General features: G+C 56.2%; 1 protein-coding gene across 3 annotated transcripts in view; it reads left to right on the plus strand.

Annotated features, from left to right (window-relative positions):
* The first annotated feature begins 5,710 nt into the window (after positions 1 to 5,710).
* SEPTIN8 (septin 8) overlaps positions 5,711 to 22,457 on the plus strand; it is a 38,267-nt gene continuing 21,520 nt past the window's right edge. For all 3 annotated transcript variants that reach the window (XM_040573953.1, XM_040573954.1, XM_040573955.1), the window contains exons 1-3: positions 5,711 to 5,834; positions 19,975 to 20,089; positions 21,821 to 22,016. In XM_040573953.1, coding sequence (XP_040429887.1) covers positions 5,805 to 5,834; positions 19,975 to 20,089; positions 21,821 to 22,016 — 341 coding nt within the window. In that variant the 5' untranslated portion in view covers positions 5,711 to 5,804. The remainder of the gene's footprint in view (positions 5,835 to 19,974; positions 20,090 to 21,820; positions 22,017 to 22,457) is intronic.

Below are 22,457 nucleotides of genomic sequence, written 5' to 3' on the forward strand. Positions count from 1 at the left end.
GCACACCTTTTATTACTGCCTTTAGATGTGGAATATACAGTAACCTCGCCCTCTGCCGAGGGAGCTGCTAGTGTGTAGTGTTTTGGTGTATTAGCAATGCCTTCTAGCTTACGGCATCCCACAGTTCTGCCTTGCCTACTGTAGAGAGCTAATAATGAGCAAGCATCCAAAAATTAATTGCTATGCTTTGGTTTCAATGTTGATTTCTTTTCCTTACTAGAATCTGTTGCAGGCATAAGAAAATCTCAGCAGTCCATGATTTCTGCATTGCAAACTTTCAGCTGTACCCTAGGATTATAGTTCATGTCTGCAAATGAGCAAGAGGAGGAAGGAAAATAATTCAGAAGAATAGGCTTTTGTGTAAAGCATTTTCTTATGTTACAAATGTTTCAGGAGGAGTTGCTCCTGTTGCTTGAGTTGGCTCAAGCACGGCAGGCTCTGTCCTAGGGCTGACGCTACGCAGGGGACTGCACGGCTCCGGCAGTGTTTCTGTGGGTGCTTGTAGGGAGGTGCTGGGTACTGTGCTTGCGTGGACAGTCCTGAGAAAGGCGTCAGCTCCCTGCACCCATGTATCCTTTGGGACCCACGAGGGTGCTGCCAGCTCCCCCTGTTTTATCCCCACCCCTAAAGGTTTCCTGCAGAGGGCCCTCCATGCCCCAGGAAGCCTCTTGCTGTGGCCGAGGTCCCACCACCTCTCTGGGGCCCAGAGGAGGGCTGTTACGGAGGCTCTTCCCCCCTGCAGGTCCTGGCATTCCACGTGGCCCCGAAGCGAGAAGGCACGTCCCCAGGAGGTTACCGAAGAGGAAAAGGGACGCCTACAAGTGCGCCTCGTGCCATGCCAAGCGTGAACTGGTTCCTCTCGTTTAAGCGCCTTGTTGTGAGGAGCTCTTTCTCCAGGTAATTTTCCAGTGACTCATCCAACCACCTGCCCCATGCACGCTCTCCTCGTTCTTTGTGGGCAGCCTGTGCCGTATGGCTGTGCTCCTTTTCACAGTCTTTCAGTCGGTGGTGTGAGGTCTCTTCCCCAACTTCCCTCTCTCCATCCTTTTTGCCAGTGTTGTCCCTTATCTGCTGATGTCTTTTGGCTGCCCACCTTTCAGGCTGAGTGCCAAGTCCAGGGGACCAGATCCCAGTGAGCTTCTCTTGTTTTACTCAGGGCTGGTCATACTCTGATCAGACTGTGCGGCAGAAATTAAGCTTTTTGAATGAATTGTATTAATTTACATAATAAATGAGTTTAGAGCATCATGGACGTTATGCTTATCAGTCATGTGGAATTTCCAGCCTTAAAAAAACATGAGAAGTTTTACCTTCTTTTCTGTGTCACCAAAAACTTATAAAGCAAATATTTTGTGTGGGGCTATTTACGGAATGCTGTGGGCTGCTTCTTAGGAGATTTCAAGCCAACTGTTACATGTCTTGATATTTCTAATTTACTGGCTGGGACAAAAACAACGTACAGAAACCCACGATTAAATCAATTTACTGCTACTTTTTTAAAACACAAATATTGCAGCTTGCTCATTCTGTGTCATAAGCCTTAGGGAGCTGGCCTCTATTTTGCGCTGAGAAGTGTTGCCTTTCCCAGGAAGAAATTTCACAAACTTTCAAGCTATTGACATGACAATGTAGTAAATTGCATAGAGAGCCTGGGCTGTTTTGGCACCCTGTCAGGGGAGGAAGGTAAAGGTTACATGGCTGCAATTATTCACACCATGCAAACCCAGGAAATAAAGTGGGAGATCAAGCAAAGTATCCAGTATTCCATCCCTGGAGGTGTTTAAGGCCAGGTTGGATGGGGCTTTGAGCAACCTGGTCTGGTGGGAGGTGTCCCTGCCGGTGGCAGGGGGCTGGAATTAGATGGCCTTTTAGGTCTCTTCCAACCCAAACCTTTCTATGACTCAGAGCAAAGTTGTTTCTGTGACACTTCAAAACTGAACGAGGTGGTGTCCCAGGCCCTGCTCCTTCCCCCATGGTATTCTCAGGGCCAGAAGGAAAGCAAGGTGCCACGCTGGAAACAAAAGAGGAAGAAAAAGGGAATATATTAGGATAGTCTCGGCTGGATGGCGTGCTGCTGCTTTGCAGAAAGGTGAGGCTTAGGTGGTATTGACTGGGGGTGGGACTTGTCCCCCAAGGCAAACTTATTTTCCTCTGAAATGAAATCAGGGCTCCCAGAACAAATGGAATGACAAAGCTCACGATTTTTCAGTTTCTTTGTTGATATTTTCATGTGAAACAAAGAGCATGCATTGTGAAGGGAAATAGCTCTTCCTTTGTTCCTTGGCAAAATGCAGCAACCTTCAATACATAAACAATTGAGCAAAAGTCTGCAAAGGGGTGGGAAGGGGGAGCAGAGAGAGATGATTATTTGCAGAGAAAAGGTATTTTCTGACGAACGAGCAAAATTCAGCTGTAACTCTTAAGACCTCAGTAACCACTTCAAAGGCTGTTTCTCAGCAGCAGCCGTTCAAATGCAGCTTTCCGTGCATCTCAGAGTTTGTGTTTATGAAATACTGCTTGTTCCACACAGATGTTGAAAGGACCCATCCCAAACATCCCCTGTTTTTCAGGTGGTGCCTGTGAACTTGATGGGATTCTGACAGGGTAATGCAAACCTGGCACGAGGTTCAGTGTGGTAATACTGCCCTTCAGCATTAGGAAGCAGGGAAATTTGGGTCCATTTCCAGCCACTTCCGGGGAAATGGACCTACAGCTCCTGTCGACTTTACTTCAGCTGAGAAAGATAGTACTTTTATAGAAAATCTTTGTAAGTCCCATACATTGTCGGTATAACCAATGAACGTTTAATGAAGTTCTTGGTGGTTGTGCTGCTAAAAGAGTAACTGTGAAACCATTTCATTTCTAAAATTACCCAGGAGGATGTAATTCAAGAGACAAATAGTTACCAAAAAGCTACTTCCTCTGGCCTGTGTTGAGAAATGTGAAAGAGTTTGTTTATCTGCACCACCTGGATCTGAAGATCAAGGAATTTCCTCAGCCCTGAAGGACACAGCCATCTTCAGAAGGCCTTGGACTTGCTACAGTATTCATGTGACAGGAGGATGATCAGTCACTCAGCGAGGCTGCATGTGAAGTAAAAAGGTTTGTGATAGCACTTATTTAACTCCACTTTCGTTGTCTGTACCCAGGTCACAACGTGAAGCAGCACCTACTGATCTCCCCACCGCCAGAACTGTGCTGCCATACCAGCGGTCGTGCAGGGAGGGGCATTTTCCTTCCCTCTCCCCGGGACAGAGGTGGGATGGACACATTCACGCCTCTCCAGTCTGTTGTATGCTCTGCCTGGGTTCTTCACTCTGCCTGTAGACAATTCACGGTGCATTTAACAGGTACAAATATTCCACTGAGTTTAGAATCCTTGCAGGAGCATCCAGCTCCACTGCAATATGCGTTTAATTCCTGAGTCATTAGGAACAATTTGCATAACAACGGATGTCCTAGCAGTTAAAGGAGCCACCAAAAACAATTCTCTTGAGACCGTTTTTTACGCACCTGGAACTTTTGAAATTATTTTTTGGAATAACAAGGTGTTTGAAAATAACTCTAAGCTTTTACACCGTGCCTGCCTGTGACAGAGATCTGCTCCCTGCTGGTGGCTTGCTAACAGACAAGGCAGGGAGGACTGCCACTGTAGGCGTCAGCATCACAGCTGAGTCTGAGAGCCAAGCAGCAGCAGTGTTGTCCCTTGATCTGTTGCAAGGTCTTGGAATTTCCTTTATGCCTTGAATTCTGGCATCTGGTGTTCAGCAGTGCCCTCTTTAGAGAAGTACAGCATTTTTGCAACCTGTCTTTAACTAGAACAAGGGTATGGATTAGTAGAATTGATTCGGATGTAGGCATTCTGCTCAGGAAGGACAAAAAACCAACATTTCTAACTGCACTAGATTTATCATATTTCAGAAAGCAGATCACTTGGATAACACCTCCTCAGAAATGCTTTGAAATTGCTTCAAGGGAGAATACAGCCTCTTCCTAATCTCCTATGCCTCTAAGCGCTTGCGTTTGATGACCCTTGCCCTCTCCCTTCAGTTATGTGCATCTAATTTTCATATCCTGTTTTATTCTTCCCGCATAAGCACAGCCCCCTTCTGGGCTGAACAGCGCTTCCCAGAGCTCCTGCAGCATGATTTAGGTGGATGCTAAGGAGCCTTGGGAAGATGTAGAGAAATAACATGATCTTGCACACCTGCTGTAACGCCGCAACTCAGTGCCTGCTAGGGCAGCACAGTCTCATTTATTTATATTGTGGTGGGAGCAAGAGACCTTTGGAAAGATTGTAAATAGCTGGTAAGGGAGAAGATGGAAGTTAATATGGAGTGCGGGTCATAGAGTATTATAATGAAGCATAAGTTCTGTTTTAATTTGTTTGCTGAGGTTTGGTTGCCTTTGAATGCTTCTGTCCTGCTTTAGGGCACTCCAAGGACTGTGTTTTTGTGGATGATGAATGTAAAGGAACTGGGATATTGGTTGTCTTTCCTTTGCCTTCTCTTGCCAAAAACATTGGAATCTGGCAAACCTTTTGAAAATAAATGGGAAAAGGGCCTTAAGCAAGGTTACTCACTGTTCCCTAATAATTGGGCTGGTGCTTGAAGGTTTAACTATATCATAATCAAGTAACGGCTGTATTTGTGGCCTTTGTGCAGGATGCTGGAACTCCTGCTGCAGGTGATCTGGGAGCACCTGAATAGACGAGGAGGAATCCTGCGGCCAGAGCTGTGCAGGTGAGCTCTCCCTTGTCGGGTCCCTGGGAGGCGGTTACATCCCTTCACTGCTGCTTCCTTCAGTGCCGCAGAGCCTCCTGTTCCCCCCAGGGGTACGCTCTGGCAAGGGCACCGGGGCTAAGCTGGTGGAAAGAGTAGGGAAAGCCTAGGGCAAAACCAGGAGAGCAGATGGGTGAAGGCCTGGTGTAGTGACCAGCTGGGTGACAGCGAACATGTGGCGCCGATCAGCTGTTCCTTGGTAGGTACACTGCAGCAGAGGGCACCAGAAAGCAAGAAAAACGCTGCTCTGTGCTAACGGCTTGTGAAATACTAATGGCTCCGTGGCTTACAAAGGTGAAGGTTCTGGGACTGGCTTTGTGCTTCCTGCTGGAAGGAACGATGAAGGAAGTCTGTCGGTGCTCTTGTTTGACTTTACCTTCCTGTAACCAGCAGGCAGCGTAACGGCAACGAGCTCCCAGCCTCCTGGCCCAAAGCTGCACCAGGACTGCGGCTTTGCCATTGCTCCAGTGGGTGACCCCTTCCCTCGGGGCTGTGGTGTGGCGGCATCTTGCGGCCTTCTGGAAGGCTTGGGCGTGCCTTGAGCCTGGGCAGCGCACACCTGTGTGTTACACCCGCGTGTGTTACATCTGTGCGTGTCACACCCGTGCCCATCACCTGCATCCCGCAGGGCCCTTCCCTCGGCTGCTCCCTGGTGCCGGGGGCCGCTGTCTCGGCCCCTTCCCCTCAGGGAAGCGCTGCAGGCCGGCCCCGAGCCCTCAGCCGCGCTCTCGCCCCGGTCCCGGCCCCGGCGGAGGCTCGGGGCCCCGCCGGGCCTGCCCCAGCCCCAGGGCAGAGCCCCCAGGCCCGGCCGCGCTCCGCCCCGCGGCGCCCGCTGGGGGCCGCGGCCGAGCGGGGGCCGTGAGGGGGCCGCGGCGGCGGCGGCGGCGGCTTCCCCCCGGCTCCCCCCGGCCCCGTCCCGCCCCGTCCCGCCCCGGCCGGCGGCGGGGCGTGCCCGGCGGTGGCCATATTGGAGCCATTCCGCCGCAGCCACCCGCGGCGGGCACAGCCGCCGCAGCCCCGGCCATGGCCGCCACCGAGCTGGAGCGCTTCTCGGTGAGCCGGGCCGCGAGGGGCCGGGGGCCGCCACACGGCGCTGGGGGGGGGAACGGGGGGAGGCCGGGGGCTGCGCGCCGGGGCCGGGCAGCCGGGAGCGGGGCCGCCGGGAGCGGGGCCGCCGGGAGCGGGGCCGCCGTGGGGATCCCGCCCGGCCCCGGCCGCCCTCCGCCGGGGTTTGGGCTCGCCGGTGCCGCGGCTCCTTGTGGCGGGCCGGCAGCAGCCCGGCTCTCGGTGTCCCCGCGGCGCTGCGGCACCGCTGGCTCCGGGTCCCGGGCGCGGGCAGGTCGCCGCCGCCGCCGCTCTGTCGGTGAGCTGCTCCTTGCCGAGCTTCTCCGAGCCCCGCTTCGTTTCGCTGAGTCCCGGCCCTAAAGTTTCCGGCTCGAGGATGGATTTGCAGGGCTGTAAGCGACTGAAAACTGGCGGAGCGGAAAGTTGGTTGTGGGCGCGGGTCTGGGAAAGCCTCCGCTGCCAGCCCCCGGGCGGGGGGATGGAGGTGAACTCACGGCAGAGCGTGGAGGCACCGTAACCGTGCCCTCTGGTGCAGCCCTTTCCGCGTCTGTGTCGCGTGTAACCGCTGCTGCTGCGAGCTTGCTGTGCCAGCTGGTGCCTGCTCGGCTTTTCTGAGGTGCTACCGGAGCCTAAACGTTGCCGAGCCTGGGAGAAAATTGAATTTAATCGCGGATTCTTTGGTGTGGGTACTGCACTGCTTGGTGTGCTTACGTCAATGCTCTGTCACTTCTTTCTGTTTTAACTAAAAGTTCCCGAAGATGCTTGGCTCCCATCTGAGCACCAAAGTGAAATGGCTGCACTCCAGCATGAATTCAGTGCCCGGCTCCATTAGGAGAAAATCCGCTTACTTTGTGCGGGGAGCTAGGGTGGGTTTATAGGGATCTGCCCGCTGAGCACCTCCCTGCTGATCTCTGCCTTTGGCCTCGTTTGCCCTTCTGCCCGGAACCCTGGACCTAGCAGAAGCAGGGAGAGCAGCATCTTGTTCCCATTTGATGTAGGGCAGAGGGCTGTCCCAGCTGCTCTCTTTCCTTCATCCTCTGTGCACATCTCGGCCCTGCTGCCGCTCCCCCAGCAGACTCACGGAAGCCTCGGGATGAAGGTGTTCCGAGCTGTTCGTTCTGTAGGGCTTACAGCTTTCTTGGTGTCACTTCATGGCGCTGTGCCTCTGTTTCCTGAGCGTAAAGCCTGAATGGGAATGGTTTGCTACTGCCAAGAACTGATGATAAATTCATTTATTTTTACCAGCTGTTTGTATCTGCAGTGGGAAATAATGTTGAAAAAGCCTCCAAAGGAGGTTTTTGGTGTCCAATAATTCAGGCTATTCAGATTGGTGAAGCTATTTTAAGCGTCCAGCTGACACTGACATCCTGGAATGTAGTGACCCTTAGGTTTGGGTAATGTGTTTTGAAAACTCCCCAGATGCACACTGCCCTTGTGCCGTCCTCCAGAATGCCTCTGTCTCCAGCACAATAAAGTTCCCTTGAAGTGCTGCTGTTGGAAATGACCAACAAAAGCAAATGAAAGGAAGCTCGCCTGTAGAAAGTTGCCTCAGAGGCAGCAGAATCACACCAGCGGTGCTCAGGACAGCCTTTGTTTTTGTGAATGTCCTGCTTGTGAGAGAGAGCAGCTTCGGCCCCTGGAGGCTGAAGTTTTCTGCTGGTCTGCCCCAAGAACGTGACTCACCATTGCCGTGGTCGGGGCTCGGTCTGCAGGCGTCGGTTCTACGTACCTGATTGTCTTCCTTGCAGTCCTTCTCATCACACTCCGACTCACTAACAGCCCGCTTCAAACAGAAAGTACTGACTTCATGTAATCTGGGCTATGTGTATGAGAGTTTGGGTCAGTTACGAAACGCTTTATTTATCGTCAAGCTCAGACCTTCTCCGTTGCCTCTTCTGGACGGAACTGAGCTAGCACGTGTGGCTGCTGGAGCGGACGCCGGCAGGATTAGCAAGGAAGTCGGTACGTTGAGTGGGTAACAGCCCAGCCACCCTGGGCGAGTGGAAGCCAAAAAGCACGTGAGATACATCAGGGAACGGCAGGAGCACTGAAGAAGTGAGGGAGAAGCAACTGAAGGTGCATAGGAGAATAAATGGGATGAGATGTGAGACCCAGACTGTGAGATGGTTTTGCTTTTGTGAAGCTTTTGCAGCCCCCCAAATCTGTTGGTTTCTGTTTTCAAGTAAAGCCCGTCGCTGCCCTGAACCGGTCCCGTAATGGCCTGGATGAAACGTCCGGCTGGGAGGCGCAGCCGCGTGCTCTCAGACGCAGGGACGTGAGGAGGAGCAGGTGGCCTCAGCCTCCACGTTGGGCTGAGATAAGTTTAACGTGATGCCGTGCGTTTTGAAGATGTCACGGCTGATTGGTGTGCGTGCTGTGATTTTGTGCACGGACGAGGGCTTTGTGACCGTTGATGCCCGGTGAAGAGGGCCCGGGATGCGCGCACGCAGCCGGGGGCGAGCTGTGGTCACAGGGCGGGTGCGTTCCTGCCGCCCCGAGGTTCCTTCACGTTAGCTGTCAGTCGCTTGGCTTTTATTGGCCGCTTTACCGAGAAGCGTTAATTCATAGTAGATCTTGTCAGAAAAACCACTGCTTTGCACAGAGGGAAGATGAGTAACGTCTTCCTCACCGGAAGGACAATGAGATTTGTTTCTTGCAGCAAGCTGTCGAGCAGCTCGGGGACTGTTTGGCAGCTACAGGTGAGCGTTACCTGCTGGAGAAGCCGATTTACAGCCCTGCCTCGTGTCCTGCCCTGACTTTGTGGAGGGAGGGGCAGCTCTGAGCTGCCCGAGTTGTGGTAAACTTCATGCATTGCTGCTGCTGCTGTTTCCTGTAAGCTCCTGTTTTCTCTTGCTGACTGCAAGGCTTACACCCCTCCGGTGCGCGAGGGGTCAGCGGTACGTGAAGGACGGGTGTGAGGAGCGGCCTGAGGACAGCTCTGTGTGCTGTGGCCATGGCAGGGTGGTTGCCAGAAGCCTTGTGGCTGCTGGCCCTAAACATAGGCGTACATCTTTTTTTAATCAAGCTCTTGAGGGAAACGCTTCTGTGACTCAGTTCCAGTGGAAATTGGGGTTTGCACGGATTTGGGCATTCCCCCCTCCTTGCTTTTTGCCCAGCCACTGGCACCATTTGGAAGTTCCAGAGTTACATTTCCTGTGTACGTTTGTTTATTTTTTTTCCCCCCAGTTATTTTACCTTTAGCTCTATGAAGGGTTTTCCCTGGGAGAAATCCAGGTGCTCCCCCATGCAGCGCTGAACAGAAGCGACAGATTTTTCCCTGAGCTGCTGACGTGCGCCAGGAAGCGAGCCCAGCGGGAGCAGCCCTCTCCCTCCGTGCCCTGGCCGGCTCTTCTGCCTGCAGTGTGAGCTTTTTTGGGAAGGCGGGATGGGGAAACGGGCTTCCATTGGAGCAGGCGAAGTGGTGGTTGCCTCTCCAATGCCTGCGGTCCCTCCCTGGGAGGCTCGCCTGTGCTTCTGCAGGAAGCCAGCCCTGACTGCTGCGACCGCAGGCCCAATTGGCTCAACCACAGTCCGCTGCAGCTGAACGCTTATTTTGAGGCTATGTGCTGGGAACAAATGTTGCCCAGAAGAAGATTTTTATAGTCTTTCCCTCCCCGCTGTGGTGCTGTTGGTGAATCCGGAGCATCCCTTCCTCTTGCAGAGGAGATGCAACATGTTGTTCTGCGTGGGAGCTGCGGAGCTGCTCTGAACCGCTCGTAATCGCAGCGAGCGCCGAGGCAGTGGGTGGAGGGACGTGAGCTGGCAAATGCTGGGGCCGCGTGTGCCCTCTGCGTCGGCAAAACAAACGAAAGCCCGAAGAATAACTCTTTCAGGAGGCCGGCACAGCGTCAGGACTCGTCGTCAGTGCTGTGGTGGCAGCTGTCAGCCAGTCCCCAGCGCTGCTGGAAGGCCGCAAGCTGCCTAAATATTATCTTCTGTAGGAGAATGCCAGCGCTGTCGCCAGCTGCGGGGAGGGACGCAGCCCCGTCTCCGAGTGCCCCCGCTGTCCCCGCTCCGCTCGAGGCACCAGAGGCGGCGCCCGGTGCTCTCGGTGTTTGTCCGTCCGCAGGAGCGGCTGCCGTGCTCCGCTCCTTCCCGTGCTGCTTTGGCTTGGAGGCTGGGAGGGGAAGAAATGGCGTGATGCTGATGTGGCTTCTCCCGGGTTGTGCAACGAAGCGGTGGAATTCGGGAGGCCACGGGGCTGAGGGAGAAGTGCAGGGCGCTTCCACCCCGCCCGTGCAGGGTGGGGGTGTGCTCACGAGATTAGCTTCGGTTACCAGCACCTGTCCTCGGCACCTTCCAGGCTGTGGATGGGAGAAGCTGCCCTGCTGGTTTCGGGTCAGTTGCGGTCCTCAGAAATAACCCTGTCCTGTCCCGTCCCGAACTTGTTGTGATGAGCTGACGCCCAGCCTGCCTGTTCTTCACTTCTGCCACGTACCTGCGGCTGCAGCGCGCTCCGAGGTTCGTACCTGAAGCTCGGCGCTCAAATATTCAGGGATCGTAAAAGTGCCGGAGGGAGACTCAAATATTCAGGGAACGTAAAAGTCCCAGAGCAGCCCAAGTGAGAAAAATGATCCCAAAGTCCAGGGCTGCTCCTCCTCGGTCGCGCTTTCCTTCTGGAGCCTCTCCCCCGGTGCAAGCGGCCTCGCCTCCGGCACGTGGCGTTTGGGTGCCAAAGTGGAGCCAGGCGGGGAGTCGGCACCCCCCGGAGCGGTGTGACGGGGGGATTTCGGGGGGCTGGGGGCGGGTTGTGCCTGGGAGGGCTCCTCAGGTACCTCCCTGGTCATCGCCCTCGGCCTGCGGCTGGCCGGGGCCCGTGGGGTCAGGGGTTTGGAGGCACCGCTTTGCTTAGATGTGCGGATTCCTTTGTGAAGCCAAGAAGCGTCCGTCTCCCACACACGCGAAATTCCTGAGATGTCAAACAGCTCGAGAGAGGTTCCCATGGAGCACCCTGCCTCAGGGCCAGCACCCAGCTCTTGCTCTCTGTGCCTCGCGCAGCCCCAAAACCGGAGCGCAGCGGGGAGCCGCGAGGCGAGAGCGCCAGTGCTGGATCCCTGCTGGGGCTTCGGGGCTGCTGCCGTCCTCCCTGGCTGCTGCCTGAGGTGCTGCCCCCAGCCTGTGCCACCTCCGCGTTACGAGTGCGAGGAAACGACGCGGGGAACGTCTCCGGAGTCCTCGGGAGGCGGGGAGCGTGCCAGTCGGTTCCTGCTGCAGCCGGGGCCGGGACACATCCCGCGGCTTTCGGGCAGGCTGCGCTGTGCAGGGGCGCTCTCCTTCCCCTGCCTCTGCGGCAAAGGTGTTCCAGCTCCTGTTGGGGAACACGGGTTATGCTGTGGTTTCGCAGAGACTGAATAGCCCCTTCAGCCTATCTTTTGCCATGTACGTTTTTCAGGTAAAGGTTTTCTTTTCTTTTCTTTTTCCATGGCCTCGAGTCTTCAGATGAAAGGTGTTCTGTGCTAACGCACCTGGAAGCTTCCTGGAGGCTGCGGTGTTCGGCTACCCAGCAGGCGGCTCGTTAACGTGGTGGCTGTGGTTTAGCTCGGAGCTGCGTGCCCGTGGGATGTAAAACTTCTCTTCCTGCTGTCTTCCAGGCGGTGTCCCGAAAGAGACTTGTCCAGCGGCTGGGAGCGCTGCTTGGGAGCTGCAGTAGGGTGGTAGCATAAGGCAAACGGGGGGGGAAAAGGAGACAGTGGTGACCCCAGCTCCTGGGTTCCCATTCGAATGTCCCTATTCCCTTGTCTAAAAATATAAAGAATAGCGTTTCTTTTTTTTTTGTAATCGGGCAATAAGTTCTGGAGATGTATGTGGGAATTAGGCATGTTTATTTTCAGTGGTAACTAAAACAAATCATCACGGTGGCTGATATCCAGCATGGCTTGCTCAGCAGCTGGGCAATTACACGGTGGGGATCCGGACCCTTTCCTCCGTGTTAACACCCCCCTAAAATGGCCCCAAACCTTTTCCATGGCACTTCGTAGGGGCAGGTGCTCAGTTTCCCTCTTGGCTTCGTCCCACATGTGTTCGCGTTTCCCCGGGTGGAACCAGGAAAGGCGTCTGCTCCTCTTCCTCGCGGTCACAAGGAAATGACCACGAGCTGGGAGCACCTCTGGTGAGCATGGGGAAGTCTCCAGGTGGATAAGGGGGTGGGATTAGTCTTCTGTCAGACCTGGCTGATTGTGAAGTTCCATGAAATCAGAAGCCTGAGCACACTGTGAATGGGTAACTTCAAAAAGAAAGGAGCTGGGGCAGCGTGATGTGTTCCTGTTTGTCTGCATTTGGGGTCCTGTGTAAACAGGCCGGAGGCAAAGCTGGGTTTGTGTTCTGGACTCCGCTTGGCTTTGAATGGCTCGGGGGGGGCTGGAATTCTCAGGCTGCTGAAAAGCTGAACTTTCTCACCCTTTGAGGTCATTCTAGAGGAAATGTCTCTCATTTTTCGTTCCATAGTCTCGGCTTCAACCAGCTTTCCTCATTCTCAGAGGCTGTGTTCATGTTTGCAAACCACCGTGTGCGTAATGCCCGCAAAGCATGTTTGGCTCCTTTGTGAGCCCTCACCCAGGGCTTCTGCGACAGGGCAAAATGCAGGTTTAATCCTTCCTTAATTAAGAAAGCCCTCCCAGTAAATTACTTCACAGATGTTTTAGGGAAATGGTTAAAAAACAGGCTATGGGAAGGAAACGTGTGGAATTTTGGTAGAAAAAACTCGAGAGAGGAATTTCAGCCAGAAGCAGTCAGTTTGTTTGCAGAGAATTACCACTGATGTTGCCTTCACAGGCTGTGGCTGTCATCTCGGGTGTTGTTGTGGAAGGGAAAACGAGGAGCTGTACGCTGCCTTCAAACCTAGCTCTGGAATCAGAGCTGGTGTGTTAAGCCAGCGCCAAGTCGCGTGGCTCTGTAGCTGCGGGGGGGACTTCTGCTTCACTTTTGGGAGGAAGGCAGGCTGCCGAGGCGAGGCCGAAGGCAGTGCCTGCAGCCGGGCTGGCTGCTCTCAGGCGCTGAAGCACCATTACCTGGCTGGCTGCCGCCATCGGGACGAGGCGTGCCGTGGAAATCGAGGCTCCGTTCTGGCACCAGGAGCTTGGGTACAGGAGAGGAGTCGAGGAGCTTGCCCGAGGAGCGCTTTCCTTAGAAGGAATTTTGCTTTCTGCTTTGGATTCCTCACTGCCTGCACGTGGGTAGGTGAGCACGGCGTGTTCAGCACGCTGCGTTTCTCCATGCACAGCAGTGCCTGTTCTGCCCTGAGGCCAGCCCAGGACATACGGGGCTCTTTGAAACACCGACGCTGCTCCGGGGTGTGTGTGGTGGTGTTCGCTTGTTTTGTTTTCCCCAGGATGCCGAGTACTGCTGCTCACGCTGCCCTCCCTGCTCTCAGGGCTCGTGCGTCTCTCCTGAGAACGGGACCAAAAGCTTGCAAGAAACGCATCGCTTCGGGCAGGGTGACCTTGAGTTAGCCCTGAGGGGAGAGCCTCAGCTTCTGAGTCTCCTGTCTCTGTGCTGTCGAGTGGCCGTCGTTTTATGGGGCGCGTCTTGGTGGTGGCTCCGTATCTGGGCTCTCCAGTGAGGTTTTTGCCCGCCTGGAGCGCAGCTGGGAGGAACACGAATAAAGGCTCGAGTGTCTGGGAAAATTCTTGGCATTCTTAGCGGAGCGGTTTGAAGGGGGGCTGGCGATTGTTTTCCTCAGCGTGAGGTTTCCACTGGGGGACCGCACTGCGGGCTGGGAGCTCCTACGCTGCCTGCAGGTGTGGGTGTGCTGCGGTGTGCAGGGCGTTGGGAAGGAGCAGGATGTGAAGGTCCCTGGGGGTTTCCCTGCCACCGATGGAGCGTCAGGCATCACGGTGTCACGGCTTACGATTCTTTGTGGCTGCCGCAGCGAGGAAAACACTATTGCCCTCCCTGCACAGACCCAGCGAAGGCAGAGCTGCCCACACCGTCCGAAGAGCGTCCCGTCTGGCCAGCAGGGTGGACTGGAGTGGAAGGTAGCAGAGCAGCTCAGCCACAGCAGGCTGCGGTTGTAAGACACGTGGTAAATCAGCATAATAAATCAGCATAAACTCCCCATCTGAAGTTCTCTCCCAGTTTTTCTTCCCCCCCATTTCTCTGGCTCGTTACAAAGTGCTCCACAAAGGGGATCTGGAATCTCAGCTGATCTTAAGCACGTGCCTGAGAGCTGTCAGACTCGAGTCAGGTGCTTGCTCTCGGCAAATCTGCCTGAGACTGGCGGCCGTGGTGTGCAGCGAGTTAGCCGAAGAGGTGCCGAGGTCTCTGCTGATGAGCCCAGCTGCAGGTGTGCTCCCTTTCGTCTTCAGCACCACGGGCACCCCCAGGTCACGCTTGCTGCACGTGCAAGGAAGATGGTATTTAAATGTGTGATCTATTTTGGACGCCGCTAACCCCGTAAAGGCGCTTTTCAAGCGTTCAGATGCGGTGTTACTACCCCTCAGCTGCTGAGCTTGGCCAAAGAAACAATTCCTTGGTGAAAACCCGGGTCCGTGCTGCTGGGCCTGCGCTTGCTGCTGTCTGTTCGCTGGTGGCAGGCGCCTTCTGTTGAGAGAGCATTCGGGGCTGGGCTGGGATCATGCGGAAGGGGTGGCTCGCCAGGTTTCTCTGCACTGCTCCCGAAACTGGGCCGAGCCCCAGGGAGCGCCTGCTGGGACGGAGGCGCTGGGGTTGGCTTCCGACGCTGTTTGCCCAGAGGTCTCGAGGCAAGCGCTCGGCTGCTCGGTGACTCGGTTCACTTGTGGCGTGTGGGTAAAACCCCAGCGCCCCGTGAGGAGTCTTGCACTGAGGTGTGTTTGGGGAGGCCCCTCGGGCATCGCACGGCTAGCCCTGCTGTGGGGTCCTGCCGGGGCACCCGGCACGCGTGGGGCCGGAGGCAGAGCTGTCCCGGCTGGGTTCTGCAGCAGCTCTGGGGGCAGCTCCGCTCCCAGCGGGGCCAGGCTGTGCCAGCGGCTGCTCGGCTGCCCGCGGTGGTGAGGCCAGCCTGCTCCACCCGGGTGTAACAAACAGCCGGAGCTCGGTCAGGCCGTCCTGTGCTCGGCTGTAACCGAGACTCCCCGCATCAGGGCTCGGTAACGTCCTGGCTCCAGGCATTTCCACTCGGGAGACAAGGGAGCAGCATCCTACAAACCCCGCTGGTATTTGGATGAATCCTCCTGTTTCATGCACTGCTGTGCTGGTGGATCGTGGGCTGGGAAGCAAAGGGGTGAGCGTTGCTCCGAGCCCCCCCAGAAGCCCCCAGCTGTGCTGGGCACCGGCTGCCGTGTCCTGCCGGCAGCAGCCCTGCCCGACACCCTGCGGCCGCAGAGCGGGGGGCTTGGAGCTTCCCTGCTCTTCCTCTTGCTGAGCCGAGGGGGGCTGCGAGCTGTCTGCTAGCGCTGCTTTGTCTTTGTCTTCCGATTCGATCATAAATCGGAGGGGATAGGACCTGCGGGGGCACCGGGGGGAGCATGTGGGAGCTCCCGGCTGCCTTTGGGCTGAAGCCCGTCGCTCAGCATCAGCCCTTTTTATTTAGCAAAAAGGAAAAGGCCTGAGCTGCTTTGCCCTGGAAAATGTCAGCCATTTATCTGTCTCACTCATGTTTTGTTGGGCTCCAGACATGGGAAAAGGCACCACAGGCACAGGAAGGTGCCGGGTTACTTCGTTCCTCGGGGCGAGAGCCAGGAGTTGCACTCAGTTGGTGTTTTAGCTGACAAACGCTGGAGGTTTTAGTTTTCACTCTCGGTTTTCCGGAGCTGTTCACGAGCTGCTCGTACAGAGCCTGCTGTGGCAGGGGCTAGGATTTACAACTCCTTCGTGCCGAATTCTTGCTTTAAAAAAATAAATAGTTTTATCACCGTTTGTGATTGTGGTGTTCGCTTACACTTTGGCTTACACGTGTGCCTTCACCTGCTCCCGTCAGGAGGTCAGAGCTCTGGGGGCTGCCTCAGGCAGCAAACACGAGCGCGTGGCCGCCAAAGGACACTTCTCCTTGGGGCTATTTGAGAGGTGACGCTTCCCAATTGCCTTATTTAAAAAAAAAAAAAAAAAAAGGACTTTATTATTTGAACAGCCGCTGTCAGAATGGTTTTTTATGCCCAAGTTCCAGTCTGCTCCTGGCATGAAAGCAAGGAGAGCGAGGGCGGCACCTCCACGAGCAGTCAGCTTCTCCAGGAGGACGGCGTGCCGAGCGAGCGGCTGGGCCCGGAGCCGGTGACGTCCCCCGTGGATTGTGTGGGCAGCAGGAGAGCCACTGTTCCTGGGAGCGGTCGCTGAAAAATGCAACGGTGCAAAGTGAAACCGGTGCTAAGTTGGAGGTGAAGCAGGAAAACCGTGATCGGATTTATTTTTATATTTCTGAAGAGCTGTTGGCATGGCGGCGGTTGCCGCAGGCTGCGCCCCTTCTTGTGTTTCTTTGATCAGTGCCTCTTCCAGGGGAGCCTGGTTTATACGTGATTACTGCTCTGACACCTTGCGGGGACGTGGATTGAGACTCCTAGAAACGGGTCTCTCTGCTGGTTTCTCCGCTGCCTCCTCTCGCCTCCCTTGCGGCGAGGGGGCAGAAGGCATTGTGTTCCAGGGGTGTGGCTGCTGGCCAGCTGCCCGCGGCTCCGGGTAAAGCCCTGGTAGCTCCCGTCACGGGATCCACTGGTGACTGGAAGCAGCGTTCAGGGCTGCGGCGGCTGTTCGCGGTGGGAATCTGCGCTCAGAGCCAGCACGAGCCCTTAATCGCCACGCTGCAAAACGACCGCGTGGGCTTCAGGAAGCTCGGCTGCCCCTCGGTTGTCTGCAGCCCCAGGATGGGCTCTGCCGCCCGGTCAGAAGCGGGAGAGCGACTCTCCTGGCTGTGAGATGGAGGATCTGGATCTCATCGGGTGCTGTGGAGCCCGGTGTGAGCGGGCAGGGCAGGGCTGTGCCGCTGCTCGGCTCCTGCTGGGCTGAGCCCTCGCGGCTGTGCCACGTAACCCTTGCGCCACGCAACCTGCCTGCTTCTGCCCTGGCCTCCTGCCCCTGCTGCGCGCTGGGGAGGTGAGCACACGGCTGGCCTGGCCCTCAGCAAACAGACGGGCAGAGAAAGCCCCGCTGGAATCTCGGCTTGTTTCACAACACATCAAAACAAAAATTCACGCTGCTGCCTCACTGCTGCCCTCGTTATTGCGGCGTTCGTGTTCTGGATCGATTGCGTACGCCGAGCCTTGCAGGCTGGCTGCATCTGCTGGCAGGAATTCAGTTCTGAGCGTGACCTTGCAGGTTTATTAGCAGGTGAGCCGTGTCGGGCTGTCCTGGAGCGGGGCTGGGCGAGCAGGAGCTGCCCGAAGGGGCCGGCGGGCCCGTCCCGCTGCTGCAGGAGGGGGTGGCGGGCGCTGCTGGGGCGGCTGGGCTCCGCTCCGCACCAGGCGGGCGCACCACACAGCTCTGCACAGGGAAACTGCTCGCGTCCCCAAGGCTGCCGAGCTCGTGTGCTTCGTGGGTTGGATGGGAAGAACAAACGGAGAGAACCTTCTCCGTTTTCTTTCCCTCGGCCCTGTTACTTCGCAGTCGCTGCTGCCGTTTGCCCTCACGCAGCAGCAGCAGCACGGTGCCTCTGGAGCCTGAGCGACAGCCGGGCTGCGGGCAGAGCAAACGGGGCTTGGCTTTGGGATCGGCGGCATCTTGGGCTTGGTCCGCCTTGTTGTCGCTGCCTCCAGGAATAAAAGGAGGCCGTGCGTTTCAAGGTCACGGACCAAAACCCATTCCCCGAAGTCTGGCTCGCTGGTGTGGTGACTTGGCGAGCCGGGGAGCCCGTTGGGGTAAGCGCACCCCTGTCCCACAACAGCAGCAACCAAACACCGAAAAGAAGAGGCAAAGACGGCCTGTGCAGACGCATTTGGGCTCTCTCCGGCCGAAGCGTGACCGAGTTTTCGGTGCTGCCGTGCCTTGCAGGAGCCTGCTCTAGGAGCTGGAGCGGCGCTGCCTGTTGCCTGGAAACCTTCCTGCGAGCCGCGGGCGCTCAGCGCCAGCAGAGCCGTCGGCAGGCAGCGTGGGCCTCCTTTCCAAAACGGCGTCGCAGGCTTCTGCTCTGTGCTGGGCTCTGCTGCTGTTTGTTGTCTGGAAGAAAAAGCAGCAGAGCGTAGCAGTCGAACCGGGTGATTTGCCCCGGAGCGGGCTGCTCGCCGTGGTGCCGCTCGGGGCAGAGCGGGGAGCGGGAGCCGAGGGAATGAGCTGGGTGCGCCGAGGAGCCTGCCGAGCTGCACAGTGGCTGCCTGTGCCTTGAGACAGTCCCCTTAGGAAGGGGGGGGGGGGGGGGGAAAGAAGTCTCCGGTCCCTTTCCCAGCAGACACTTGCCCGTGTTGCCCTTCCTGCGGCTGGGCTCAGTCCCCGCGGAGCTGTCAGCCCGTAGCGTCGTGTGCTGGGAGCTGAGCGGCACGACTTGGAGGTTCCTGGGCCTACGGAGCCCTTCTCAATTCACTTAGCGTTTGCCTGAACGCTTGGCCACCTCGAAACCTCAACTGACACGTTCTCTCCCACAGGAAGCCTTTAAACGATTGCCGTTTCCGCGTAGTTAGCGAGCGCATCGATCCTGCCGGGATGGCGCAGCACCGCCCGCGGGAGGCCGCCCGCAGCCCGGCGGTGGCTGTCCAGGGAGTCCCGAGGGAGAGAGCTGGGCTAAAACCGCCTGAAAGCCGGTAACAAACGAAGCGGGAAGCCAGAAGGTTTGCGTGTCAGGCACAGGAGCTGCTTCGGCTGTTTACAAGTGGTTCTTGTGATTTAAACAGCTTATTTTACGAAACCAAGAGATAAAGGAGGCTTTGACTGGAGGTGCAGTTGAAAGGTTCCTGATTTGTTTGGGAATCTCGTTGCAGACCCGGGGAGATGCACATCGCTTATTAGGTCGCTTCTGCTTTCCTCTTGAATTAATTTAAAGTCCGCCAGCCAGCCGGGGCTCTCCTCGGGACGTGCTCTGCAGCCTCACGCTCCGGGGCTGGGACATCGAGGCTGGGTTTGGTGGACAGACGGAAGAACTTGAGCCGAGCAAGGGACAGACACGTCTTCCATCCCCGTCTTTCCCTGTCTGCGGGTGGTTAAGGTCCTTCTGCGGGGTGATTGTGGCTGGGGCATCCCCCGAAACTGTCCCGGTGAAGCCCCGGGAACGAATTTGGTTCCTGGTGAAACAAACGTGAGCTGAGAGCAGCCTGAGCCGCGGTGGCACGGCAGCGAGCCTGGTGGTGCCTGCCCTCCTGCCTGCAGGGGTGGCAGCCTGCAGCACCACGGCTGCGTTCTGTGTTAGCCTTTGCCTTCTGTTTGACGGCTTTCTGTTGTTTGCTGGGGGTTTTTTGGTTGGCGGTTGTTGTTGTTTGGGGCTTTTTGAGCAGTGCGTTGGAGTGACGTTGGCTGCAGAACCCGTGTAGTTCTTTGGTACTTCTGTGCACGTGGTGGGCCACCTCTGCCTGGTTTCGTTGGGCATTGACTGTGTTTGTTTCCAAGCCGGGCTTTCTGTACAGGTGATCGGCTTCGTCCCCCTGTGGGGGAGGGAGGAGACAGAAGGAGAGGCGAAGTGCTTGTGGGGGAGGCAGGAACAGCAACAGCAGAGAAGCAGTGGAAAACTGTGCGGTCACAGATGGCGAAGCCAGAGGGTTCCTCGTCCTGCCTGCCCGCCCAGCGCTCCTGGGAGCGTGAGCAAACAAAACCACGCTGCTTATGGCAGCAGCGAAGGAAAAAGGATCAGGGAGTCAGGGGAAATGCAGAGCCGGGCCAGCTGAATTCCGTGCTGCAGAGCTTAAAATAAAATAAAAGATGAGGAGGAGGGGGAGCAGTGGGCGATAAAGCACACAGTGGTGGGTTTTCCCCCGTTAACCTCCCCCAGCTGCATGGAGCTGGGGCTCGTGCTAATATTTACTTTGCTTTGTAGCCCGGTAGCGTGGCTCTTTCTCTCTGAGGCAATTCCCCATTAAGAGCAATGCTCTTCCCTCCCCTTTCTTTTGTTGGTGGCCGTCAGAGGGTTTGAGATGAAGCATGGCAAAGCGCAGGGTGCTGTGGGCAGCGTTGGGGTCTGTGCGGTGGCTCTTTGGTGCCCCAGGAGGGCGGGTGGCTCTTCCTTGGCCTTGGTGCTTCCTCCTGGGTCCCTGACTTTCTGTGTCGCTGCAGCTCTGCTAATCTGTCTTTTTCTCCCTGCCAGAATGAAGAGAAGAGGAACCTTTCCCTGGGGGGCCATGTCGGCTTCGACAGTCTCCCGGATCAGCTGGTCAGCAAGTCCGTCACACAGGGCTTCAGCTTCAACATCCTCTGCGTGGGTGAGCACAGTCCTGCAGAGACAGGGCTCAGCTGGCGGCCTCGTGAGGTTGGGGCCGTGTTTTCTTAGGAGTCCTGCTGGGACACAGCGTCAGTAGTGACTTAAACTTAGGGAGAGTTTGGGGAAAGGCTTTAATATCGACTTTCTGCCTTCAGCTAGGGAAAGGGGAAGGAAGCAAGCGTGTGGAGGACTGGCCAGCTCTGCACTGCAGCGGAGCTGCCAGCGCAGGCACGAAAAGAGGCAGGGAGGTGCAATGGACGTGGTTCTCAGCCTGGTGAAGGGCGAGGAAACCGAGTGGCTGAGCCTTGTGGGTCAGACCAGAAGAGCTCCTGGAGATGGTGAGGTGTTGATCTGCTTTGCTGTAGTAGTTCGGCAATAGGAGGGACTAAGGGAAGACAGCACGTGGTGATGTTCAGTCGCTGCTGCTTGCTGCACTGGTGTCACAGAACAGGCACGCTGCCTGTGACGTGTCTGCAGGACTGTCCTGGACAGCTTGCAGGCACCGAGGCAGATCTCAGCAGCTCACTGAGTGCTGTGCGGAGCTTGCTTTGAGCTCAAAATGAAGAAAACTTCCACCGGCTGCTCCCTGTTGTTTCTTTATCCAGCTGCCCACCTGAAAGGGCTGCTTCTGTGTGTGGACATGCCAGGCTGTGTGCTAAGATCAGTGGGAATGTGCACCTCTGCCTTTTTCTAGAATGTGCAGCATGCTTTTTCCCCTGGTGCCCTGATCCACGCTGTCTCTAAACTTTATTGTTGACGGGCCCAGATTTCACCTTGGCAGAATGGTGGAGACAGTCTCAGCCCCGCTAGCTAAAGCAGAGCCGTGCTTCTCAGAGAGCAGAGTAAGAGCTGCAAAGCTGACTTTGGTGTGGCTGCTGTGTGGATGGAGGGGGAAAGGGTTACAGCAGGATGGGCTTTAGTCCTTTGACACATTAGCTGTACATGTTGGACCGCGGGATTAGGGGTGTGGAAGAAGGACAGGCTGCTCTAAGGCTTCCAGGCAGACCAAAGTTCAGCTGCACAGTGAAGTCATGAAATCTTTATCCAATTTTTTTTTCTGCTGTGAAAAGAGATTTTCTGTCTGATAGCAAGCGGTCCTTAGAGGCCCAGAGCTGCCTGCCTGTTTCTCTGCCCAGAAATAGGCACCCAGGTTCCCTCCTGACAGGGGCCACCTCTCCCCGAATGTACACGTCCCCAGGGGACTTTAACAGTTAGCTAAAGTGTAGAGAGAGCAGTGAAGAAGCCTGAAATCTCACAGAAAGGAGCGAGAGGAAACCTCATTGATGGACTTGCGTGTCCCGTCCGTGGTACACCAGACACCCATCGCTTGGCACTGATCCGCAGCCACCTGGGGCTGTCGCTGTGTCTGGGACAGCCAGCAGCGGAGCCAGGGAGTCCTCGTCAGCAGGAGCAGCCGAGCTGCAGGCAGTCTCCCTCAGAGACTCAAAACTCTCCTAGAGCTGTGCTCTCCAGCTCCTCTGATGCAAAGTCAGCGTGGATGGAGGGGAAACACTGTTTTAGTTTGCTCTCTGGTCCTCAGTGGGGAGATGAGACCGAAGTGCTCCGTGTTAGCTGTGCGTTAAGGATGGGAGGCCTTCGAGACTGCAGTTACCTTTGGACAGTTATGTCCGGTCACCAGCAGGTCGTGGTAACCTTTCACAGCGTAACTTGGTTCTGCTCTGTAATTAATCCTCCTCGAAGTACCTGAGACCTGATAAATTCTCCTCCCTAGGTGAGACGGGCATTGGCAAGTCCACACTGATGAATACTCTTTTCAACACCACGTTCGAGACGGAGGAAGCCAGTCACTACGAGAGCGCGGTTCGCTTGCGGCCGCGGACCTACGACCTGCAGGAGAGCAACGTCCACCTGAAACTAACCATCGTCGATGCGGTTGGATTCGGGGACCAGATAAATAAAGACGAAAGGCAGGTCTCGTGCCATCTGCTCGGCATTTCTGGGCAGCAGGGGAGGTGTCTGCGTTTCTGTTAACGTGGCAGCTCCCTGCAGTGCCTCTGGCTCTGGGGACTGGGTGCAGAGCGAGCTGGGTGAGGAGCCAGAGAGACGGGGGAGGTCAGAGGAGGTGTTGCCAGCAGAGAACAGTGTATTCCAGGAGTGTGAGCAGTTAACAAGCCGTCCTCAGCACGCGGCTGGGAATTATCTGTTCTGGCAATTGCTGGTGGCTCTGGCTCTGTCTTGTTTGATTACACAGACATCTTGTTCAGGCCCCAGGTAGAGGATTTCTGGGACTCCAAGGTCTCTCCATGGTCATCTGGCATTGCTACAGCCAGATGGCTCAGCCCTGAGACCTGTGCAGAGTCTGATGTGGGGACGTAGTTGTCTTTTCATGCTCCACTGTCACTAGACCT

Source organism: Cygnus olor, chromosome 14, assembly GCF_009769625.2.
Source record: "Cygnus olor isolate bCygOlo1 chromosome 14, bCygOlo1.pri.v2, whole genome shotgun sequence".
NCBI classification, from domain to species: domain Eukaryota; kingdom Metazoa; phylum Chordata; class Aves; order Anseriformes; family Anatidae; genus Cygnus; species Cygnus olor.